General features: G+C 45.3%; 1 protein-coding gene across 5 annotated transcripts in view; it reads left to right on the top strand.

The window, feature by feature from the left end:
• The window catches only part of HSF2BP (heat shock transcription factor 2 binding protein), a 245,728-nt gene extending 234,627 nt beyond the window's left edge, over positions 1 to 11,101 (top strand). For all 5 annotated transcript variants that reach the window (XM_077119017.1, XM_077119016.1, XM_077119014.1 and 2 more), the window contains one exon: positions 9,572 to 11,101. In XM_077119017.1, the coding sequence (XP_076975132.1) occupies positions 9,572 to 9,780 (209 nt within the window). In that variant the 3' untranslated portion in view covers positions 9,781 to 11,101. The remainder of the gene's footprint in view (positions 1 to 9,571) is intronic.
• Positions 11,102 to 23,692: the final 12,591 nt, after the last annotated feature.

Below are 23,692 nucleotides of genomic sequence, written 5' to 3'. Positions count from 1 at the left end.
CAATACTTCTTGTGAAGTCAGTTTTGTGTGATGTTGCTGTAGGCACAACAGACTTCTCTGAGTGTTTGCATGCCATATTTTTAATGTTCTTTTACTTTCAACCTGTGTCTTATTTTTTGTCATGGGCTTCTTGTAAACAGTATATGGTGAGGCCTTGCTTTTTTTAAAAAATAGAGCCTGTGTCTTTTTTTTTTTTTTTTTTTTTTTTTTTGCAGAACGGGTCCCAGAGTTTGTTGTGGGCTACCATTTATTCATCTCAGATTTTTCCTTCTACCTGCTCCAAAACACTGGCAGCTTTACCAGAGTCACAATAATGGAATCATACAGTATCTGTTGCCTTTTGTGTCTGACTTATTTCACTCAGCATTATGTCCTTAAGTTTCGTCTATGTTGTCATGTGTTTTGAGATATCATTTTGTCTAAATGCTGCATAATATTTCATCATACATATACATACCACCTTTTGTTTATCCACTTGTCTGTTGATGGTCACTTGAATTGTTTCCATCTCTTAGCAATTGTGAATAGTGCCACTGTGAACATTGATGTGCAAATGTCTGTTTGTGCCACTTCCCTCAACTCCTCTGAGTATATACTGAGTATTAAGTATACTTAATACTTATGTTATATTGCATTCCAGCAGTTAGCAAACTAGAACACCTGGCAATTGGTGCCAGGTGTTCTAGTTTGCTAGCTGCTGGAATGCAATATAACATAAATGGAACAGCTTTTTTTTTATTAATTAACAAAAAGAAATTAACCCAACATTTAGAAATCATACCATTCTACATATGCAATCGGTAATTCTTAACATCGTCACATAGATGCATGATCATCGTTTCTTAGTACATTTGCATCGGTTTAGAAGAACTAGCAACACAACAGAAAAAGATATAGAATGTTAATATAGAGAAAAGAAATAAAAGTAATAATAATAGTAAAAAAAAAAATAAAAATGAACAAACAAACAAAAACAAACAAACTAAACCTATAGCTCAGATGCAGCATCATTCAGTGTTTTAACATGATTACTTTACAATTAGGTATTATTGTGCTGTCCATTTTTGAGTTTTTGTATCTAGTCCTGTTGCACAGTCTGTATCTCTTCAGCTCCAATTACCCTGTTTCTAACTCCTGCTGGACTCTGTTACCAATGACATATTCCAAGTTTATTCTCGAATGTCCGTTCACATCAGTGGGACCATACAGTATTTGTCCTTTAGTTTTTGGCTGGACTCACTCAGCATGATATTCTCTAGGTCCATCCATGTTATTACATGCTTCATGAGTTTATCTTGTCTTAAAGCTGCATAATATTCCATCGTACGTATATACCACAGTTTATTTAGCCATTCTTCTGTTGATGGACATTTTGGCTGTTTCCATCTCTTTGCAATTGTAAATAATGCTGCTATAAACATTGGTGTGCAAATGTCCGTTTGTGTCCCTGCCCTTAAGTCCTTTGAGTAGATACCTAGCAATGGTATTGCTGGGTCATATGGCAATTCTATATTCAGCTTTTCGAGGAACCGCCAAACTGCCTTCCACAGCGGCTGCACCATTTGACATTCCCACCAACAGTGGATAAGTGTGCCTCCTTCTCCGCATCCTCTCCAGCACTTGTCATTTTCTGTTTTGTTGATATTGGCCATTCTGGTGGGTGTAAGATGATATCTCATTGTGGTTTTGATTTGCATTTCTCTAATGGCCAGGGACATTGAGCATTTCTTCATGTGCCTCTTGGCTATCCATATTTCCTCTTCTGGTAGGTGTCTGTTCAAGTCTTTTTCCCATTTTGTAATTGGGTTGGCTGTCTTTTTGTTGTTGAGTTGAACAATCTCTTTATATATTCTGGATACTAGACCTTTATCTGATATGTCATTTCCAAATATTATCTCCCATTGTGTAGGCTGTCTTTCTACTTTCTTGATGAAGTTCTTTGATGCACAAAAGTGTTTAATTTTGAGGAGCTCCCATTTATTTATTTCCTTCTTCAGTGTTCTTGCTTTAGGTTTAAGGTCCATAAAACCGCCTCCAGTTGTAAGATCCGTAAGATATCTCCCAACATTTTCCTCTAACTGTTTTATGGTCTTAGACCTAATGTTTAGATCTTTGATCCATTGAGTTAACTTTTGTATAAGGTGTGAGATGCGGGTCTTCTTTCATTCTTTTACATATGGATATCCAGTTCTCTAGGCACCATTTATTGAAGAGACTGTTCTGTCCCAGGTGAGTTGGCTTGACTGCCTTATCAAAGATCAAATGTCCATAGATGAGAGGGTCTATATCTGAGCACTCTATTTGATTCCATTGGTCGATATATCTATCTTTATGCCAATACCATGCTGTTTTGACCACTGTGGCTTCATAATATGCCTTAAAGTCCGGCAGCGCGAGACCTCCAGCTTCATTTTTTTTCCTCAAGATGTTTTTTGCAATTTGGGGCACCCTGCCCTTCCAGATAAATTTGCTTATTGGTTTTTCTATTTCTGAAAAATAAGTTGTTGGGATTTTGATTGGTATTGCATTGAATCTGTAGATCAATTTAGGTAGGATTGACATCTTAACTATAATTAGTCTTCCTATCCATGAACACAGTATTCCCTTCCATCTATTTCGGTCTTCTGTGATTTCTTTTAACAGTTTTTTGTAGTTTTCTTTATATAGGTTTTTTGTCTCTTTAGTTAAATTTATTCCTAGGTATTTTATTCTTTTAGTTACAATTGTAAATGGGATTCGTTTCTTGATTTCCCCCTCGGCTTGTTCATTACTAGTGTATAAAAATGCTACAGATTTTTGAATGTTGATCTTGTAACCTGCTACTTTGCTGTACTCATTTATTAGCTCTAGTAGTTTTGTTGTGGATTTTTCTGGGTTTTCGACGTATAGTATATTGTCTGCAAACAGTGATAGTTTTACTTCTTCCTTTCCAATTTTGATGCCTTGTATTTCTTTTTCTTGTCTAATTGCTCTGGCTAGAACCTCCAACACAATGTTGAATAATAGTGGTGATAGTGGACATCCTTGTCTTGTTCCTGACCTTAGGGGGAAAGTTTTCAATTTTTCCCCATTGAGGATGATATTAGCTGTGGGTTTTTCATATATTCCCTCTATCATTTTAAGGAAGTTCCCTTGTATTCCTATCTTTTGAAGTGTTTTCAACAGGAAAGGATGTTGAATCTTGTCAAATGCCTTCTCTGCATCAATTGAGATGATCATGTGATTTTTCTGCTTTGATTTGTTGATGTGGTGTATTACATTAATTGATTTTCTTATGTTGAACCATCCTTACATACCTGGGATGAATCCTACTTGGTCATGATGTATAATTCTTTTAATGTGTTGTTGAATACGATTTGCTAGAATTTTATTGAGGGTTTTTGCATCTATATTCATTAGAGAGATTGGTCTGTAGTTTTCTTTTTTTGTAATATCTTTGCCTGGTTTTGGTATGAGGGTGATGTTGGCTTCGTAAAATGAATTAAGTAGTTTTCCTTCCACTTCAATTTTTTTGAAGAGTTTGAGGAGAGTTGGTACTAATTCTTTCTGGAATGTTTGATAGAATTCACATGTGAAGCCGTCTGGTCCTGGACTTTTCTTTTTAGGAAGCTTTTGAATGACTAATTCAATCTCTTTACTTGTGATTGGTTTGTTGAGGTCATCTATTTCTTCTTGAGTCAAAGTTGGTTGTTCATGTCTTTCCAGGAACCCGTCCATTTCATCTAAATTGTTGTATTTATTAGCGTAAAGTTGTTCATAGTATCCTGTTATTACCTCCTTTATTTCTGTGAGGTCAGTAGTTATGTCTCCTCTTCCATTTCTGATCTTATTTATTTGCATCCTCTCTCTTCTTCTTTTTGTCAATCTTGCTAAGGGCCCATCAATCTTATTGATTTTCTCATAGAACCAACTTCTGGTCTTATTGATTTTCTCTATTGTTTTCATGTTTTCACTTTCATTTATTTCTGCTCTAATCTTTGTTATTTATTTCCTTTTGCTTCCTTTGGGATTAGTTTGCTGTTCTTTCTCCAGTTCTTCCAAGTGGACAGTTAATTCCTGCATTTTTGCCTTTTCTTCTTTTCTGATATAGGCATTTAGGGCAATAAATTTCCCTCTTAGCACTGCCTTTGCTGCGTCCCATAAGTTTTGATATGTTGTGTTTTCATTTTCATTTGCCTGTAGGTATTTAGTAATTTCTCTTGCTATTTCTTCTTTGACCCACTTGTTGTTTAAGAGTGTGTTGTTGAGCCTCCATGTATTTATGAATTTTCTGGCACTCCACCTATTATTGATTTCCATCTTCATTCCTTTATGATCCAAGAAAGTGTTGTGTATGATTTCAATCTTTTTAAATTTGTTAAGACTTGCTTTGTGACCCAGCATATGGTCTATCTTTGAGAATGATCCATGAGCACTTGAAAAAAAAGTGTATCCTGCTGTTGTGGGATGTAATGTCCTATAAATGTCTGTTAAGTCTAGCTCATTTATAGTAATATTCAGATTCTCTATTTCTTTATTGATCCTCTGTTTAGATGTTCTGTCCATTGATGAGAGTGGTGAATTGAAGTCTCCAACTATTATGGTATATGTGTCTGTTTCCCTTTTCAGTGTTTGCAGTGTATTCCTCACGTATTTTGGGGCATTCTGGTTTGGTGCATAAATATTTATGGTCGTTATGTCTTCTCGTTTAATTGTTCTTTGTCTCTTTTAACTGGTTTACATTTGAAGTCTAATTTGTTGGATATTAGTATAGCCACTCCTGCTCTTTTCTGGTTGTTATTTGCATGAAATATCTTTTCCCAACCTTTCACTTTCAACCTGTATTTATCTTTGGGTCTAAGATGTGTTTCCTGTAGACAGCATATAGAAGGATCCTGTTTTTTAATCCATTCTGCCAGTCTATGTCTTTTGATTGGGGAATTCAGTCCATTAACATTTAGAGTTATTACTGTTTGAATAATATTTTCCTCTACCATTTTGCCTTTTGTATTATATATATCATATCTGACTTTCCTTCTTTCTACACTCTTCTCCATACCTCTCTCTTCTGTGTTTTCGTATCTGACTCTAGTGCTCCCTTTAGTATTTCTTGCAGAGCTGGTCTCCTGGTCACAAATTCTCTCAGTGACTTTTTGTCTGAGAATGTTTTAATTTCTCCCTCATTTTTGCAGGACAATTTTGCTGGATATAGGAGTCTTGGTTGGCAGTTTTTCTCTTTTAGTATTTTAAATATATCATCCCACTGTCTTCTAGCTTCCATGGTTTCTGCTGAGAAATCTACACATAGTCTTATTGGGTTTCCCTTGTATGTGATGGATTGCTTCTCTCTCGCTGCTTTCAACATCCTCTCTTTCTCTTTGACCTCTGACATTCTAACTATTAAGTGTCTTGGAGAACGCCTATTTGGGTCTATTCTCTTTGGGGTGCGCTGCACTTCTTGGATCTGTAATTTTAGGTCTTTCATAAGAGTTGGGAAATTTTCAGTTATCATTTCTTCCATTAGTTTTTCTCCTCCTTTTCCCTTCTCTTCTCCTTCTGGGACACCCACAACACGTATATTTGTGCGGTTCATATTGTCCTTGAGTTCCCTGATACCCTGTTCAAATTTTTCCATTCTTTTCCGGATAGTTTCTGTTTCTTTTTGGAATTCAGATGTTCCATCCTCCAAATCACTAATTCTATCTTCTGTCTCTTTAAATCTGTCATTGTAGGTATCCATTGTTTTTTTCCATCTTTTCTACTTTATCCTTCACTTCCATAAGCTCTGTGATTTGTTTTTTCAGTTTTTCTATTTCTTCTTTTTGTTCAGCCCATGTCTTCTTCATGTCCTCCCTCAATTTATCGATTTCGTTTTTGAAGAGGTTTTCCATTTCTGTTCGTATATTCAGCATTAGTTGTTTCAGCTCCTGTATCTCATTTGAACTATTGGTTTCTTCCTTTGACTGGGCCATATTTTCAATTTTCTGAGCATGATCCGTTATCTTCTGCTGGCGTCTGGGCATTTAGTCAGATTTCCCTGGGTGTTGGACCCCACAGGTTGAAAGATTTTTCTGTGAAATCTCTGGGTTCTGTTTTTCTTATCCTGCCCAGTAGGTGGCGCTCGTGGCACAGATTTGTCTACGGGTTCCACCAGTAGAAGTTGCTGTGGGTCCTTTAACTTTGGAAAACTCTCGCTTTGGGGGAGGTTCGGCAGCCGAAGCGGCTTGGAAGAGTGCCAGCCGGCCTGGGGGTCCGAACGCGGGGAGGGTTGCCGGCCGCCGCAGCCCGAGAGAGCGCCCGACCGAATTTCCTCGTCGGCCTGGGGCACCAAGCTTGGCGGGAGGGCACCAGCTGCCGCAGCCCGGGAGAGTGCACTGTTCCCAGCCGGACCGGGGAGTCACGTGTTTGGAAGGGACCCCCTGGTCACCGTTCTCCGCGGTCTGGGGATTTCCGACCCAACTCTCTCAGTTGGTCCGGGGGGCCTCGTGTGGTGGGGGCGCCAGCCGCCGCGGCCCGAGGGGACTACCTACCCAATTCTGCCAGCTGGCCTGGGAAGGAGGAAGGGAGGGACTCTGGCCGCTTGCCATCCCGCCCGGGAACGCCCGCGCCCCTCGGTGATCTCACTGGAGCTGGTTCTCCCAGACAGTCAGCCGTTCCAGGATGTGGTAAGCCGTCCCTTTGATCTCCGTCGTGGCTCCGGGAGCTACTCTGTATCGTCTCCACTCCCCCAGTAGCTGTTCAGAGGGCCGACCTCCAGGAGGGGCCCTGGAAGACAAGGGCCGCGCCACTGCTGCTGTACCCCGACGGCCGTGGAGGCTGGGGACCGCGACTTGGGTCTGCCACAGTCACAGAGCCGCAGGGTCCTGGCTCCAGCCTCACCGCCCGGCCTGCTGCCCTCCCAGCAGCCTCCGGGGTTCGAGGGCCGCTGGCAGGCGGGAGCCTCGTGGGTCTGGAACAGCTTTTAAAAGGGGAAATTTATTAAGTTGCAAGTTTACAGTTCTAAGGCCATGAAAATGTCCTAATTAAAGCAAGTCTGTACAAATGTTCAAATTAAGGCACCAACAAGAGGTTACCTTGACTCAAGAAAGACCGATGACATTCAGGGTTTGTTTCTCAACTGGAAAGACACATGATGAACATGGTGACATCTGCTAGTCTTCTTGTTTCAGGAAGCTCCCCTGAGGGCGTTTTCCTTTTTCAGGGCTAAAGGTCTCTTGGTGCATGGGCTCTCTGCTTCAGGGCTCTTTCTAAAACGTTTCCTATTTTAAAGGAGAACCTCTGTCTTTTAATTGGCATGTTCATACTCTGTAATTATGAAATATAGAAATATTTCTGTTACGTTTTTCTTTTTTTGTCTATTATTGATTATTCTTTTACTATTCCACTTCGTCTACACTGTTGTCTTATCATTTACACTTTAAAAATCTTTTTATTTTGACTTCCAGTGTTTTTTCATACATACTTAATTAATCTCGGACTACCTTTAATATACTTCAGGTGTGGAATAAGAACCGTAGAATAGTATATTCCCATCTATTAATCATACTTACATGGTTTTGGTATGTGTCCTCTTGGCATCTGTCTGTATTGATTACTATATTCCTTGACAGTGCCCCCCCTTACCCTCAGCTTTTCCTCTGAAAGTTTTAGTTGAATGTTGGACATGTAGGTCAATAGCACAGGGTCAGCCATGTTTTTCTGTAACAGACCAGAGAGTATATATTTTGAACATTGAGGGCTATAAACAGTCTCTGTTACATATTCCGCTAATTTTTTTTTTCTTATTAACCCTTTAAAAATGTAAAATCCGTTTTTAGTTTGTAGCCTGTACAGAAATAGGTCACAGGCTGCCCTTGCCTGTGGGCTATAGTTGCCAATACCTGCAGTATTGAAAATGATATTTATTCCTGGAAATGGCCAGGCCTGCTCCTCTGCTAGGCTGTTGGTGTGGGGGTTGTACCAGGTTTGGGCTTTGGTTTTGCTGTGGTTACCATTAATATATCCCCAGCCCCTATGTCCTCTCCTTTCCCTGTGTGAGGCTGAGGGCTGAGTTGTCAGGGTTTTCCTCCATGTTCCCTTCCCACTTTGGCCCTCGGCCTTCCCTGGGGGCCTCACAGGGTCTCTCTCCATCCTTTGTCTGCACCTCATCCCACCCCAGCTGTTAGTGAGTGTCGGCTCAACTGGTGGTGGAGGACAGAGTATCAGTTCTCCGTTCTGAGTCATTCTCCATCTTAGTGAGGCCCTGTCCACCTGTGCCTGTATCTGGGCTTTCCCTCCATCCATCCCTCCTTCCTATGATGCCCGAACTCTGCCCAGTATCTTTGGCAGGTCTTTGCTCTATAGAAGGGGTTCCTGCCCCTTCCTCATAAAAGAGGCCTCCAAAGGTCCCCATAGTAAGTCTTGGCTATACCACGGGGGCAATAGGGATTGCTCTTCCCGCCCCAGAAACTTAGCCATTGTTCCCTAGGGAAGGAGCATCTAGGTGGGCCTGGGGTCTGGATTCCTCCCCTCCTTGGGCCTGCACCACTGAGGGTTTGTTCAGTTCACTCTATTAATCCACTTACTGCTTAGAGGCTTTCTGAGGAGGTGTTTCAGTCACAGTACCCAGACAGCAAGTGAGTTAAGGTATGTCAAAGATTTGCAACTGAGAGAAAAGATAAGGACAGTGTCCTAATTAAGGAGGAGAGATGGGTTTGATTTGGGCTCTTGTTTGTGTAGCTATTTTTTATGATGGCTGCAACACATACAGGATAATGTCGAGGGGTGCTCCCGTGGAAAACCATGGGGTGACGGCTGCAGCGCATACGGGATGATGTTGAGGGGTAAGCCCGTGGTAAACCATGGGGTGCTGTGGTGCACAACACTGCACCCACAGCCCTGTGCCTCAGTGTTCCTGAGCAGATGCCTTCCCTCACGTGACCCAGAGGGACTTTCTACAGTCAGGGTGAGGGTGAAGCCATGCTTTTATTTCAGCTTCCTAGGCTTTGAGTTCATAAGAATGTCCAAATCAAGGCATCATGGCCTTGTCTGCTAGTCTCTCCCTGCTCTTCTTGGTATCATTGTTTTCAGTCTTGCTCCATGGCTTTTTCTGTCTGAATTTTGTTCTCTTAAAAAGGACTTTAGTTAGAGGATTAAGACCCACCCTGGGCCACGCCTTAACTGAAGTAAGCTCATCAAAAGGCCCTATTTAGAATAGGTTTATACCCACAAGATTAGCTTTAAGAACACAATATTCTGGGGACACATACAGTTCCAAACCACCACAGCCTTTTAAAACAGTCGCATACATGCGCAGAATTATAGCAAACAACAGCAACAACTCTCAGATTTTCGGTTCAGCATTTAAAAATGATACTCCTGTGAGTAATGGGTAAAGAGGGGGATAGCTACCAAATAGATGGCCACTGAATTTCCACTGGCTGCTCTTATTGAGCTAAGTTCTGACATCAAGCAGCATCTCTGCTTCTGGGTCAACCTGCAGCATTCTAGACTTTCAGAGTAAATCTGTGATTCAGAAAGGTAAGTGCCCCTTGAGGGTACATCTGCCCCAAGAAAGCTTTGTTCTAAAATCACCTTTACTTCTCCACCCTAGACCCAGATGCAGAAGTGTGCCTCCACGTGTTGCGGCTCGTCCAGTCCGTGGTACTGGAGCCAGAAGTCTTCTCGAAGTCGGCTTCTGAGTTCCGGAGCTCCCTGCCCCTACAGCGCATCCTGTCCATGGCCAAGAGTCGCAACCCACACCTGCAGACCGTGGCCCAGGAGCTCCTGGAAGATCTTCGAGGTCTGGAGCACAATGCCTAGGGGCGCTCAGCACCTAGAGTGTTGTTGAAATCACCAGTGTCCTTTCCCCTCCCCCATTTCCCTCCCTCTGTATTTTGAAAGCCATCACTGTAGGCCTGAATTAGAGACAGCCAAGTGTGATTGGCAGGAGACAGACTGATTGAAGAGTCTCCTGCTTGACTTCCTCCTGGAGCACACCTTGCGGATGGTTGGTTGATGCAGCCAGAGGGCAGCCTGAGGAAGACGCCTTCCTTCCCTGCAGGCCCCACCTCCGCCCTTGCTGGAAGGACCTTTTCCGGGTGGCTGTTGCTGCTTGGTAGACTCCTATGACCTTAGTTTCACCCATGAAAATGGGAGATTCAATAGCCATCCATTCCATTAGTCAGTGCTTTCTTGAGACACCTTTCTTTTGAAAACAAGTCATTCCTTCTCTAGGAATTATAATCAACCCCCTCACACACATGAGCACAATGCATGTTTACCTTCACAACCTTTTGGTGAGCCTGCTGCTTCAGCTGACATTGGACATTTAAAGTTCCATATTTTGTGTTTCTTCTGTTTTTTGAATAAAAAAGGTCAGAGTCATTGATGTGTTACAAATATGGATTTCTGAAAGACTATAAACTTGATGGTGTGGAAGTTGGTCTCCCTGTTCACATTACAATTCATATACTTGTTGGTATAAAAACTCCCTTTACATTACTGCCTTTGGCTATCATCAATTCAGATGTCCAGTTTTCTTACAGCAAGCACTGAGCACATCCTTGTAGGTCAGAAAGCATGCTGTTGGTGAGCTTCCTGATGTGACATTTCCACCTCCCCTTTGCCCATGGATATGTGTACACCAGCCCCCTGCCTCATTTTTGTCTGTCCCACCTGCTGAACAGTCACACCGTCAGGCTTCATTCCCCACGAAACCAGGCCGTGGAACAGTGAGTGGCTTTTTTCATCCATCGACTGCCACCAGACAGCATGATCCCCCAGGACACTTGTTCCTGCTGCATAATGCTATGGGCTGTGGGGCTCGGAGCATCCTGCAAGCTCAGAGCCAGTCCGAGTCATGCACAGTGACTGCCCCACACACCTACTGGCTGTGGTGTTATAGAATAGCTTCACTTTCCTTTTTAGGAGAGCTTTACAGCAGCATGCATTCTGTGGATGAGGCTGCTGACAGAAAGGTGCGGTCACGTGAATTTCATGAGCCAACACTGGAGCAGTCGCTCAGCAGAGCCAGAGCAGCGTTGTTAGATGCAGCTTAAAATTCAGGGGGCAGAAATCAGTCCATCTGTGCTGTGTGGTTCTCTTAGGTCCTGGTGATTGGTGAATAAAATTGCACATGTTGTGTTTTTGTGTGGTTTGGTTTTATTCGTTTGATAAGGTGGTGTTTTGTACCAAGCATGCTCCTGGCAACAAGGAGGCCCCTCCCCGCCGTAATGGCTCATCTACTGTGTAAACTTAGCTTTCACAACACTTCCTGGTTCTGGCCACCAGCAGCCAATCCACTCCCTCAAGTGTAGCTAGTTACCATATTAGGGAGAGCTGCCAGCAGCCAATCATCTCCGTCGAGTGTAACGACTTGCCATATTAGGAGGATGCTGTCAGTCATTCTGTCTATAGATACCTTATTCCAGTTCCTGGTCAGGGCTCAGACTTTCAGAGGCTACTCAGCTGAGCCCTACAGCCATAGTCTGATAAAATCTACCTCCTGAAACTTCGGAGCCTCGGTCCCAGTCATTCTCTTTCCGCTGATGTTCTTGGAGGTTTGAGCCTTGTTCTTGGCTACGCGCTCTGGTCCTGTTCCCGCGTAACGTTCCAACAGGCTTGAGCCTTGTTCTTGGTTACGCGCTCCAGTCCTGTTTCCGCGTAACGTAGCTGGAGGCTCCTGCAGAGCCTTGTTCCTGGTTTCGCACTACAGTTTGCATTTGCTTCTTCTTGAACTGTGGATTTGTTTCTGCCAAAGACTGGGTCAGTGGGGTACAGAGAAAAATAGAAGGTTGTGGCATAGTTTTGCTGATCAGTAGATGGAGTTGATTAATAATGAAGGATGTTTTTCCCTCTTGATTTTAAGATGCTAATGGTAGAAGAGTTCTTATTAAAACTATTCAGGAAAAATGTGAGAAGCACGTGTTTGGAGTGTGTTATCACAGAAGAAGTGCTTAAGGCCAATTTTAAGGAGTGACTGGCTTCCCTGATAGTTCTTGTCATATGAAGGTTGCAGTGTTTGAAAACGCTTGTGGTTTTTAAAATTAGTGACAGAAGTTATAAAATAACGCACATTTTTAAAATTTAATTTTTCGAAAATCATCTGTTTATTATGCCAAGGAACTCCTTTTCTCCTTGGCACTGTCAGTTTGTGTGTGAAAGGATAAGTGTTGGCAGGCTGACCCTCTCTCCTCCTCACCTAGCTGACCCTGAAGTTAGGAGAAAGAAGGTCTTCCATGCGGCGCAGACCAGGGCAGCCTCAGTGGTGGCAGGGGGCACCTCTGTGTCCTCAGGCACAATTGGACATCGGGATAAGCCTGATGGTGTGAGGCCCACTAACCCACATCGGTACAGCAGTGCCTTTCACTTATTCCAGAGAGTGTTAGATTAGAGTACTAAACAAAGGCTCACAAGTAGGGGCCCAAAGAAAATTAGACCTAGGCTGGAAACAGATGATGGGCGTGGAGAGATCTTCAAAGGGGTTGTAAGCACATCTCAGGCAGGATGCCGGATAGGACACAGGGTATGAGATGGGGCAGGATACAGGATAGGAGACAGGTAGATTACAGGGTGGGGTATGGGGTATGACACAGGATAGGATACAGGGTAGGAGATGGGGTAGGGTATGGGTTTAAGACAGGATAGTATAAGGGTAGAATATAGGATAGGGGACGGGTTAGGGTACAGGGTAGGATATGGGGTATGACACAGGATAGGATACAGGATAGGTAATGGAGTAGACTATGGGGTACAAGACAGGATAGTGTATGGGGTAGGATACAGGATAGGGGACGGGGTAGGGTACAGGGTAGGGTATGGGGTTTGAGACTGGATAGGATACAGGTTAGGGATACTGAATAGGAGACAGCGTAGGGAACAGGGTAGGGTATGGGGTAGGATATGGGGTAGGGATACAAGGACTGGGGCCAGCAGGAATTGGGGTAGGGTGTGGGTGGTAGGATCTGGTGCACTGCATCCTACAGGAGCTGTGCATGCTCGGAAAGGGCTGTGAGCCCATCAGAGGTCTTTAAGTTCAGAGTGACCTCATGAACTGCTTTGTGCAGTGGCAGCAGTTGGGGCCAGAAGTCGGAGTTACATATATCACAAGATAGCCAGCCCTGCCCCTGTCCTCTTGGACTCCACTCAGCACCTGCCATGTCTGTCTGCTCGTTGGCTCTGCTCTTATTGTAGAGTGCAGAGTTGGAGTTCTTAGAGCTAGTACATGTTACAAAACTAAGACTATTGCCATTGTCATTTGAAAATGTTATTACAAATATGGTTTTCAAAACTCAAAAATTCATTTATACTTGGCTCATCATATTTTTGAAATACTTGGTTATCTCATGAATAACTCTTATCACAAAGATTTTTAAGTTTTTCCCATTTGAAACTCCCCAGGTTGCTGGGTTTTTGCACCACAAAATGCACGTTTAATGTTTTGAGGACATGCCCAACATGCAGTGACTCCTGCTCACAGTGGCTATTATGTTTTTAAATTGAAGGCATATTTCAGTTTACCTTTTCAGGTTGAACAATTTTATGCAAAACACCTGTTTCTTACTTGAAGAGCAGCCCAGGTAGGAGACCAGGAGGTGCAGAGGCTGCACTCATGTCCTACTGGGGCAGGTTGAAGCCTGGCTCAGGGGCTGTGGTTGCAGGGGGCCAGCCAGCATGCAGGCTGGTGGGGATGGGCCCCTGTGGATAGGCAGGGCTGGGGAGCAACAGGAATCAAGGAGCCAGTGGGTATGAAGACTTGGGGCCAGCAGGTACTGGGGAGCTGGTGGGTATGAGGGCTGGGGGCTGGCAGGTACTGCAGGGCCGGTGGGTGAGAAGGATAGGGGTTGGCAGGTGTGAGGGCTGTGGGTGCTGGAGGTGTGTTTTACTTTGCTAGTGCTGCCAAAATGCAATATACCATCTCCCTGCCTGTTCATCTCCCTTGACTGTAAAGCCTCATGGCACTTATCATCAGCTGTTTTGGAGATGTAATCCACTTTAAATTTTTTTTTTAATTTTTTATTAATTAAAAAAAAAATTACAAGAAACACAGACTTCCCCAACACATACACTCATCAATTCACAATATCATCACATAGTTGCATATTCATCATCATGATCATTTCCAAGAACATTAGCATCAATTCAGAAAAAGAAATAAAAAGACAACAGAAAAATACAACAAACAGAAGAAGAAAGAAGAAAAAAAATTTACATGCCATACCCCTTACTGATCCCTTTCATTGATCACTAGCATTTCAAACTAAATCTATTTTAACATTTGTTCCCCCTATTATTTATTTTTATTCCATATGTTCCTCTCATCTGTTGACAAGGTAGATAAAAGAAGCACCAGACACAAGGTTCTCACAATCACACAATCACATTGTGACAGCTGTATCATTATACAATCATCATCAAGAAACATGGCTACTGGAACACAGCTCTACATTTTCAGGCAGTTCCCTCCAGCCTCTCCACTACATCTTGGATAACAAGGTGATATCTACTTAATGCATAAGAATAATCTCCAGGATAACCTCTCGACTGTTTGGAATCTCTCGCCATTGACACTTTGTCTCATTTCACTCTTCCCCCTTTTGGTTGAGAAGGTTTTCTCAATCCCTTGATGCTGGGTCTCAGCTCATTCTAGAGTTTTTCTCAATCCCTTGATGCTGAATATCAGCTCATTCTGGGATTTCTGTCCCACGCTACCAGGAAGATCCACACCCCTAGTAGTCATGTCCCACATAGCAGGGGGAGGGTGGTGAGTATGCTTGCTGTGTTGGCTGGAGAGAGAGGCCACAGCTGAGCAACAAAAGAGGTTCTCTTGGGGGTGACTCTTAGGCTTAATTTTAAGTAGGCTTGACCTATCCCCTGTGGGGTTAAGTTTCACATGAACAACCCCCAAGACTGGGGGCTCAGCCCATAGCTTTGGTTGTCTACACTGCCCACAAGAACACCAAGAATTCAACCTGGGGAAGCTGAGTTTTCCCATTCTCACCATTCCCCAAAGGGGATCCCGCAAATACTTTTCCACTCACTGATCAATTCACTCTGGGATTCATCAGGGCATCACCCAAACAAACCAACAAAAGCTCATGTCGTATACAAAGTTCCATGTACTTAAGGTGTTCAACTATCTACATAAGTTATATTAGGAGATGCACTAGTTGAAGTACAAATTTGTACCAAATAAACATTTTTTGCTTTAGTCTCACACAGTTGAAATTTTAAAATATTAAGTACCATCTATTTTCAGCACACTGCAGTAACAACATTCCTTTGTTTCTTCCTCATGCAAAAACATTTTTTAAATTTGTACATTTAGTCGCTATCATTATACACTCTAGGCATTCCTAGATTAAACCATCTCAATCTTTATCATCTATCTTTCTTTGTGATTTCATTTATGCCCCAGCCCTCCTCCCTCTATCATTCTCATATGCAGCTTCATTCAAAGTTTTAATATAATTGTATTACAGTTAGGTAATATTGTGCTGTCCATTTCTGAGTTTTTACATTCAGTCCTGTTGCACAATCTGTATCCCTTCAGCTCCAGTTACCCAATATCTCACCCTATTTCTATCTCCTGATGGCTTCTGTTACCAAGGAAATATTCCAAGTTTATTCACTAATGTCAGTTCATATCAGTGAGACCATAGAGTATTTGTCCTTTTGTTTCTGGCTAATCACACTCAGCATAATGTTCTTAAGGTCCATTCATGTTGTTACATACTTCATAACTTTATTCTGTCTTACAGCTGCATAATATTCCATCTTATGTAAATGTCATAGTTTGTTTAGCCAACTGTCTGTTGATGGACATTTTGGCTGTTTCGATCTCTTGGTAATTGTTAATAATGCTGCTATGAACATTGGTGTGTAAATGTCCATTTGTGTCCTTGGCCTCGTGTCCTTTGAGTAGAGGCAGCATATAGATGGGTCCTGTTTTTTAATCCATTCTGCCAGACTATGTCTTTTGATTGGAGAGTTTAATCCGTTAACATTCAGTGTTATTACTGCATGGGTAGTATTCTTCTACTGTTTTGACTTCTGGATTTTATATGTCATATCTAATTTTCCTTCTTTTTACCTTTACTCATAGTCTTCCTTTCTACACACTTCTCCACACCTCTCTCTTCTGTCTTCGTATCTGTCTCTAGTGCTCCCTTTAGTATTTCTTGCAGAGCTGGTCTCTTGGTCACAAATTATCTCAGTGATTTTTTTGTCTGAAAATGTTTTAATTTCTCCCTCATTTTTGAAGGACAGTTTTGCTGGATATAGAATTCTTGGTTGGCAGGTTTTCTCTTTTAATTATTTAAATATATTATCCCACTGTCTTCTCGCCTCCATGGTTTCTGCTGAGAGATCTGTGCATAGTCTTATTGGACTTCCCTTGTATGTGATGGATTGCTTTTCTCTTGCTGCTTTCAAGATCCTCTCTTTCTCTTTGACCTCTGACATTCTGATTATTAAATGTCTTGGAGTATGTCTATTTGGATCTATTCTCTTTGGGGTATACTGTACTTCTTGGATCTGTAATTTTAAGTCTTTCATAAGAGTTGGGAAATTTTCAGTGATAATTTCCTCCATTAGTTTTTCTCCTCCTTTTCCCTTCTCTTCTCCTTCTGGGACACCCACAACATGTATATTCGTGCGCTTCATATTGTCTTTCAGTTCCCTGAGTCCCTGCTCATATTTTTCCATTTTTTTTCCTATAGTTTCTGTTTCTTGTCGAATTTCAGATGTTCTGTCCTCCAGTTCAGAAATCCTATGTTCCGTCTCTCGAAATCTGCCATTATAGGTTTCCATTGTTTTTTTTCATCTCTTCTACTGTCTTTCATTCCCATAAGTTCTGTGATCTGTTTTTTCAGACTTTCAGTTTCTTCTTTTTGTTCTTTCCTTGCCTTCATTATATCCTCCCTCAATTCATTGATTTGGATTTTGATGAGGTTTTCCATGTCTGTTCATACATTCTGAATTAATTGTTTCAGCTCCTGTATGTCGTTTGAATTGTTGGTTTGTTCCTTTGACTGGGCCATATCTTCAATTTTCCTAGTGTGATTTGTTATTTTTTGCTGGCATCTAGGCATTTAATTACCTTAATTAGTTTATTCTGGAGATTGCTTTCACTTCTTTTATCTAAGGTTTTCTTGCTGGATGAATTTGTTGTCTATCTGTTCTTTGACATTCCGTTCAGCTTTATCTGGACCTCTAGCTTAAGTTTTGTTTAACAGAGGAGAATTTTTCAGTTCTTGTTTTCTTGTTTCTTGCCCTGCTTGTGTGGTGCCTTTCCCCACACACACACTTAGGAGGGTCTACTTAGATATTATAGACCCCAGTCAGATTTTCCCAGACCAAACTGGCCTCCTACCAGGAGAAAAGAGTCACCTGCATCGGTTTTCCCTGAGGGTGAGACCCAGCAGGTTGAAAGACTTTCCTGTGAAGTCTCTGGACACTGTTTTTCTTATCCTGCCCAGTATGTGGCACTTGTCTGACTGCAGGTCCCACCAGCATAAGATGATGCGGTACATTTAACTTTGGCAGACTCTCCCTGCTGGGGGCATGGTGGAGACAGAGGAGAGGTTGTAGGCTGGTTTTAATGGCTTCAAATTACCAAGCCCTGGTGTCTGAATTCCTTGATGGAGGGATTCCACCTGGGTGGGGCTTCACCCCTCCCCTGGGGAAGGCACAGGCTCCAGATAAGCCCCCAAAAGAGCTCACTTCTGCCTATGCCTGGGGCAGTTGCAGCCTGAAAAGTCCTGCCACTGTATCCAGAGGCAGTCAAGCCTTTGTAGATACACAGCCACAAAAACCTCTGTTTCCTTCTTCCCCCCCCCCTTTTTCTGTCGGTCCTGCCCCCTTGGCACCGGGGCAAAAATGAGCAATCTCCACTTTGATCAAGTTCACCTAAGCTGGGGGCCTATTTTTAGTAGTCAGAATTTGTTGATTAGTTCCAGAATTGGCGTTTGATTGTGCCCAGTCCCTGCTGCTGGTAAAGTCCTTTCCTTTCCCCTCTGGGAAGTGGCCTGTGGGGGAGGGGCACTGGCCGCCGCAGCTTTGGGAACTCACCATTCTGGGGGGTGCTCACAGCCAGTCCAGCTGGTCCAGACTGGGATATGCTGTGTGTCTGGTCACTGACGTGGCCCCAGGAGCTGTTCTGTACTGTTTCTGGTAATTTAGTAGTTGTTCTGGAGGACGAACTAAAATACGCACATTGTTAAGCTGCCATCTTGACCTGGAACTTTTCCCACTTTGAAATTTTGATCAATAGTACAGAAAAATTCCATTTTGAAAGCAACTTCTGGGAGTCACTGGGGTTGTCGTTTCCCCCCCTCACCCCCCACTGGGGGTCCTGGGCTCTCTGTAAAGGAAGCACTGGCCCTGGATGTGAGAGACCGCATTGTGTTGAAAGCATTGTTAGGTCAGAGTTGCGATGAAGCTGCAGGGTGCAAGGTCCCACAGGACACAGTGCGTGCCTCTCGGGCAGTTCCCAGCTCCCCTGCCTCACGGCCAGCTGGAGGTGAGGAGCCTAGAGGTCAGGGAGCGCAAGTGTCAGAGCTGTGATTAAAACCTGGGTCTCTGCAGCCCGTCGTCCTGATGCTGCACTGGCTCCATGTCCTTGGGTGTGCCCTTGTCATGCTCAGAGGTTTCCGATGAGCAGTATAAATCCCTTTAGCAGGAAGATGGGCACCTTCTGCTGGGTGCCTCCAGCAGGCTGTAGGATGGGGGAGGGAGGGAAGGGAAGCCGCTAGGACAGACAGAATGCCCCATGAGGCAGGAAAGACTGACAGCATACCCCGTGAGGGAGAGCAGACAAACAATGCTCTGTGAGGCATGGAGCTGCACGAGTCACCCACCAGTTACTTTCTTCCCCTACCTGTTGGTAACCAACAGTGCTGTCTGGTCGTATTATAACGTTGTTGTTTTTTTTTTTTTCACATGGGCAGGCACCAGGGATCAAACCCGGGGTCTCTGGTATGACAGGCAAGAACTCTGCCACTGAGCCGCCATTGCCCGCCCATATTATAACATTTTAGAAGAACAGGGAGAGATGTGGACTAATCAATATTAAAAACAATGGGTTCTAAAAGGCTCTGTCCAGGACTTGTGTATCAGTTTCCATAGCCTTTGCTCCCACCTCGCTGCCCTGGTTGTACGGGATGGCCCAGCCTCACCCTCTAAGAATCACCTAGCTGTTCCCTCACTCTCACATCGTGGAAACAAGCCAGGGTGGGGGCAGGACAGGTTCTCCTGCTCCAGGCCTGGACGTCTACCCCCAGGGCAAGAGGACGCAGAGGGGAGAGGTGCATCCTCTGCGGAAGGGCTGCACTTTTTCCCCTTTTCTTTCTTTTTTAGACTGAGCTCTAATAGAGGAGAATAAGGTGCTGCTGCAGCTTGAAAAACACTGGTTTGGGGCAGTGTCATGTGGTCTCCTCATGCTGGCAGGAGATTCCCAGGAAATACTTTGTTCTGGGGGTTGAGGCTCTTCTCTCAAGGCCCAGCACTGTACATGGATGGAACTGTTGCCATGGAACACTTTTATAAGGTGTGTCACTACAACCTGCCTTTATAGATCGTGTTTGGATCATTTCACTTTCTCCTTGACAAATCAGTGTCCTCCCTTTCTCCCTCCTGGGTCAGAGAAATCAGTTTTCCAGAATTTTAGTGCTAGAGTTTGACATTTAAACACATTTCCTCCAATTATGAGAGTAGAGGCTGTTTCTCATGTTTGAGTGAAATTTCTTACCTCCATGTACTAAGAGGTTCTGTGAAAGTGGTTATATAGGGAAACTGGGACATAGGTAGCCTGCGTCCCTGATGGCAGAGGTTTGTTCAGGGGTTGTTTTGCCCAGGGGGCAGGAAGTGAGCATCCTGAGGTTGGTCGGGCCTTTGTGTCCCCATTGAGCTGTGAGCTTGCCTGTAAGTGAAGCCTGGGATGCCTTGAGTGTGCATGCATGCATGCTGCATGTGTATGCATGTGTGGTCTGCATGCACATGTGTGTATTGCATGTATACACATGTGCATAAATGTGCAGTGTGTAATGCATGTGAATGTGTCATATATGGTGTGTAGTGCATGTGTGCATGCATGTGCAGTATGTATAGTGCATGTGTACGTGTCTGCATGTACATGTGTGTGTAGTGTATGTGTACATGTCTGCATGTACATGTGTGTGTGGTGCATGTGTACATGTCTGCATGTACATGCAGTGTGTGTAGTGCATGTGTATGTGGCCATGCATGTATGTGCAGTTTATGTAGTACATGTATGTGGCCGTGCATGTACATGCAGTGTGTGTAGTACATGTGTACATGTCTGCATGTACGTGCAGTGAGTGTAGTGTATGTGTACGTGGCCATGTCCGTATGTGCAGTATGTGTAGTGCATGTGTACGTGGCCGTGCATGTATGTGCAGTATGTGTAGTGCATGTGTACATGGCCGTGCATGTATATGCAGTGTATATAGTGCATGTGTATGTGACTGTGTGTGTATGTGACCATGCATGTACGTGTCTGCATGTTCAAGCAGTGTATCTAGTGATGTGTACATGGCTGTGTGTGTACGCGGCTGTGCATGTACATGCAGTGTGTGTAGTGCATGTATATGTGACCATGTATTATATGTAGTGTATGTAGTACATGTGTAGGTGTCTGTATGTACACGCAGTGTATGTAGTGCATGTGTATGTTTCTGTGTGTGTACGTGGCTATGCACATACATACAGTGTGTGTAGTGCATGTATACATGACCGTGTATTATATGCAGTGTATGTAGTACATGTGTACATGGCTGTGTGTGTACACGCAGTGTATGTGTACATGTCTGCATGTACATGCAGTGTATGTAATGCATGTGTATGTGTCTGCATGTACACGCAGTGTACGTAGTGCATGTGTAGGTGTCTGCATGTACACGCAGTATATGCAGTGCATGTGTAGGTGTCTATGTACATGCAGTGTATGTAGTGCATGTGTACGTGACTGCATATGCACGCAGTGTATGTAATGCATGTGTACATGTCTGCATGTACATGCAGTGTGTGCAGTGCATGTGTAGCTGTCTGCATGTACATGCAGTGTATATAGCTCATGTGTATGTGGCCTTGCATAACGTGCAGTGTGTGTAGCACATGTGTACATGTCTGCATGTGTATATGTACATGCAGGTGCATGTGGGGTGTAGCCCATCTGGGAGCTGAGGCCTCCATGTTCTTCCAGCTCTTCCAGAAAGCACCCTCAGGGGTGTGAGGGGAGGACAGAGTCCCTTTCCTGCTCCTCAAGGAGCCTACCCTGGCAGTCATGCCCCTACAGTGGACGCTGGGGTGAGAGGGCCCCAAGGCCTGTTCCTGGAGCGCTCAAGTGTTCCATCAGCCCAGACCCCGGGACTTCTACCCCACTCTACCCAATGGTCTCCTGGGAGCCGAGGCACAAGGATACCATGTCTGTGCTCTGTTTCTGAAATGTGACCCGCCCCCCCCCCCCAACCCTGTGATATGGTCCCCTGGACTTCTGGATCCTCACTCTGGGTTCTAGAACTGTAGCCCCCCCTCCACTACCCGCCCCCTGTGCATCCCGTGCGTCCTTCCAAGGCTGGGCTGGTGGCTTCAGGGCAGCCCTACACTGCCCCAGATGCACGTGTTCTGGGCATTCTGCTCTCGCTTGCTGAGCCTGCCCTACTGCCTCCTCCCTCCCCTCACGCGCCCCACAATGGGGGCTCCCTGCACTCCCTGCTTCCCAACACACACACACACACACAGCTGGTCCTTTTCATTATGTTCCTGGCACATCAGCAGGCCCAGTCCCCGCCTGTCTGTCTTGGGTGGGGTGGGGATTGTGCTTTCCTTTCCCTGCTGACCACACCAATCTCCAGCAGCCCTGTGACCCCTGTTCCAGCCCCTTGCATCCTCTCAGGAAGTGGGCCACAAATGAGAGCGCCCAGCATCCCTGAAAAGTGCCTTTACAGAGGAGAACCTCTGAAGCAGCAGCGTCCTGGAACTGCCTGCCCCTCCAAGATGTGGTCTCCCCTGGGGTGGCCTCTGCCAGGTTCTCAAGCAAACGGTGCCCAGGAGAGCGAGCTGGGCATATGCCTAGTCTGAGCATGGCAGTGCTCCCTCCCAGTGCCCGGAGCAGATGACACGTTTTGGGTGGTGATTTGCCATCCAAACCCGCATCAGGCCTTTGCCATGTGGGTGTGAGAGTGTGCACCGGAGCTACACCCAGGCAGCCGCTGGCACCCCTCCCTCCCCACCTCCAGTCTGCTGCCGCACAGTGCAGAAGGGGCCGGGGGCCGGGGTACAGCTGTAGGACTTCATGGCCCGAAAGATAAATGTTTACCCTGCTATGAGGGGACTTTTCTGTTGATGTAAATAGGACACTGGGTTTTGTGGAGTCTGTGTCAGCTGAACCCCAGTTTTGGCTTAAGGTCATGTGGGCTGTGGTCAGGCATCCGATTGGGTCTGCGAGGCTGTGACGGTACAGGCCGCCGCTGAGGCCTGCAGGGCACTCGCCACCCCCTGCTTCTCTGACAAGCATTTCACCCCTTGAAGCAGCCCAGCACCCACCCTTCGGGGATCTGGACTGATACCTGCCTGTATTGGCACTCACTCGGGGCCCGGGTTCATATGGCTCCTGCTTGTCCTGTGCTCTAAGCCCTCTCTATTAATCCTGTTTATTCTGCTGTGCCAGGAAAAAATAGTCCCATTCCTGGAAGTTGTCAGAAGCAAAGCCCTATCCGAAGGTGGACAGAGCTGGAATAGCCAGGGAATGCCTGAGCCCCAGCTGGCAGCCTAAGCGCCGGGCGCCGGGCGCTGCTGTCCAGGAAGCCCCCACGCTGGCGGCCACTTCCCCTTCCCTCTCCACCCTATCCAGGGCCACGGCCAATGTCGTACGCCCTTTGACGTCACCAGCACAGGAGACTCGAGACAAGGAACAAAAACTGCCTGTCCTAGGGGACTCCTGATGCTGTCACCCCTTAGGAAACCCTGACTATGCTCCAGGCAGGTAAAAGGCCTTCCTGTTTGTCCTTTCAGTTGGCCACACCCGATCTGGGCTGCAACACACAGCCCTCTCCAGCATCTACCCCCTGGCTGGGAGCAGAGCAAGGGCCAGCGGCCCAGACTTGCACAACCCTTCCCTCTGCCCCTCTTCTCCTGGTTGCCTCGGCTCCGCCCTCATGAGGCTCTCACTCCCTCCCCTCCAGGCCTCCGGGAACCTGGTGGCCCCAAGGTGGGCTGTGCCCACCAAAGATGCCCATCTCCGGAGGCTGCAGTGCCTGCACCCTGTCTGAGTACCAGCAGCTGGGAAAGGACATGCGCCTGGTGCCTCCTCGTCGGGAGCCACCGCTGAGCAGCTGTGCTGAGTGGATGGCCTCGCCACAGGCAGCAGAGGAAAGGGCAAGGTCACCCGAGTGCTTCAGCATCCTGGGGACTGAGCACACTCTCCAAAGCCCAAGTCAGCCCGGCTCGCTGCAAATCCATGTGTAGGGAATCTATGAATTCCCTATCACAGCAGTCTTTGAACGCTCCCCTTACTAAAGGGGCTCTGAGCCCTGGTGGCCGCTGGGGTGGGGGGCTGCCCCACCATTTCCCCAGGGGCTGGAGCCCAGGCTTCTACACTCTTCCAGAACACATCCAGGGAGTGGGGCAATAGGATCACAGGTCGCGCGCTCATCTTGGGTGTGAAAGCGCATTCCCATGGCCCCTCCCTCTCCCCGTCAGAGTCTCTCATTGT

Source organism: Tamandua tetradactyla, chromosome 10 (assembly GCF_023851605.1).
Source record: "Tamandua tetradactyla isolate mTamTet1 chromosome 10, mTamTet1.pri, whole genome shotgun sequence".
Taxonomy (NCBI): Eukaryota; Metazoa; Chordata; class Mammalia; order Pilosa; family Myrmecophagidae; genus Tamandua; species Tamandua tetradactyla.
Note: the sequence above shows the minus strand (reverse complement) of the source record. Positions and strands in the feature narration are given on the sequence as shown.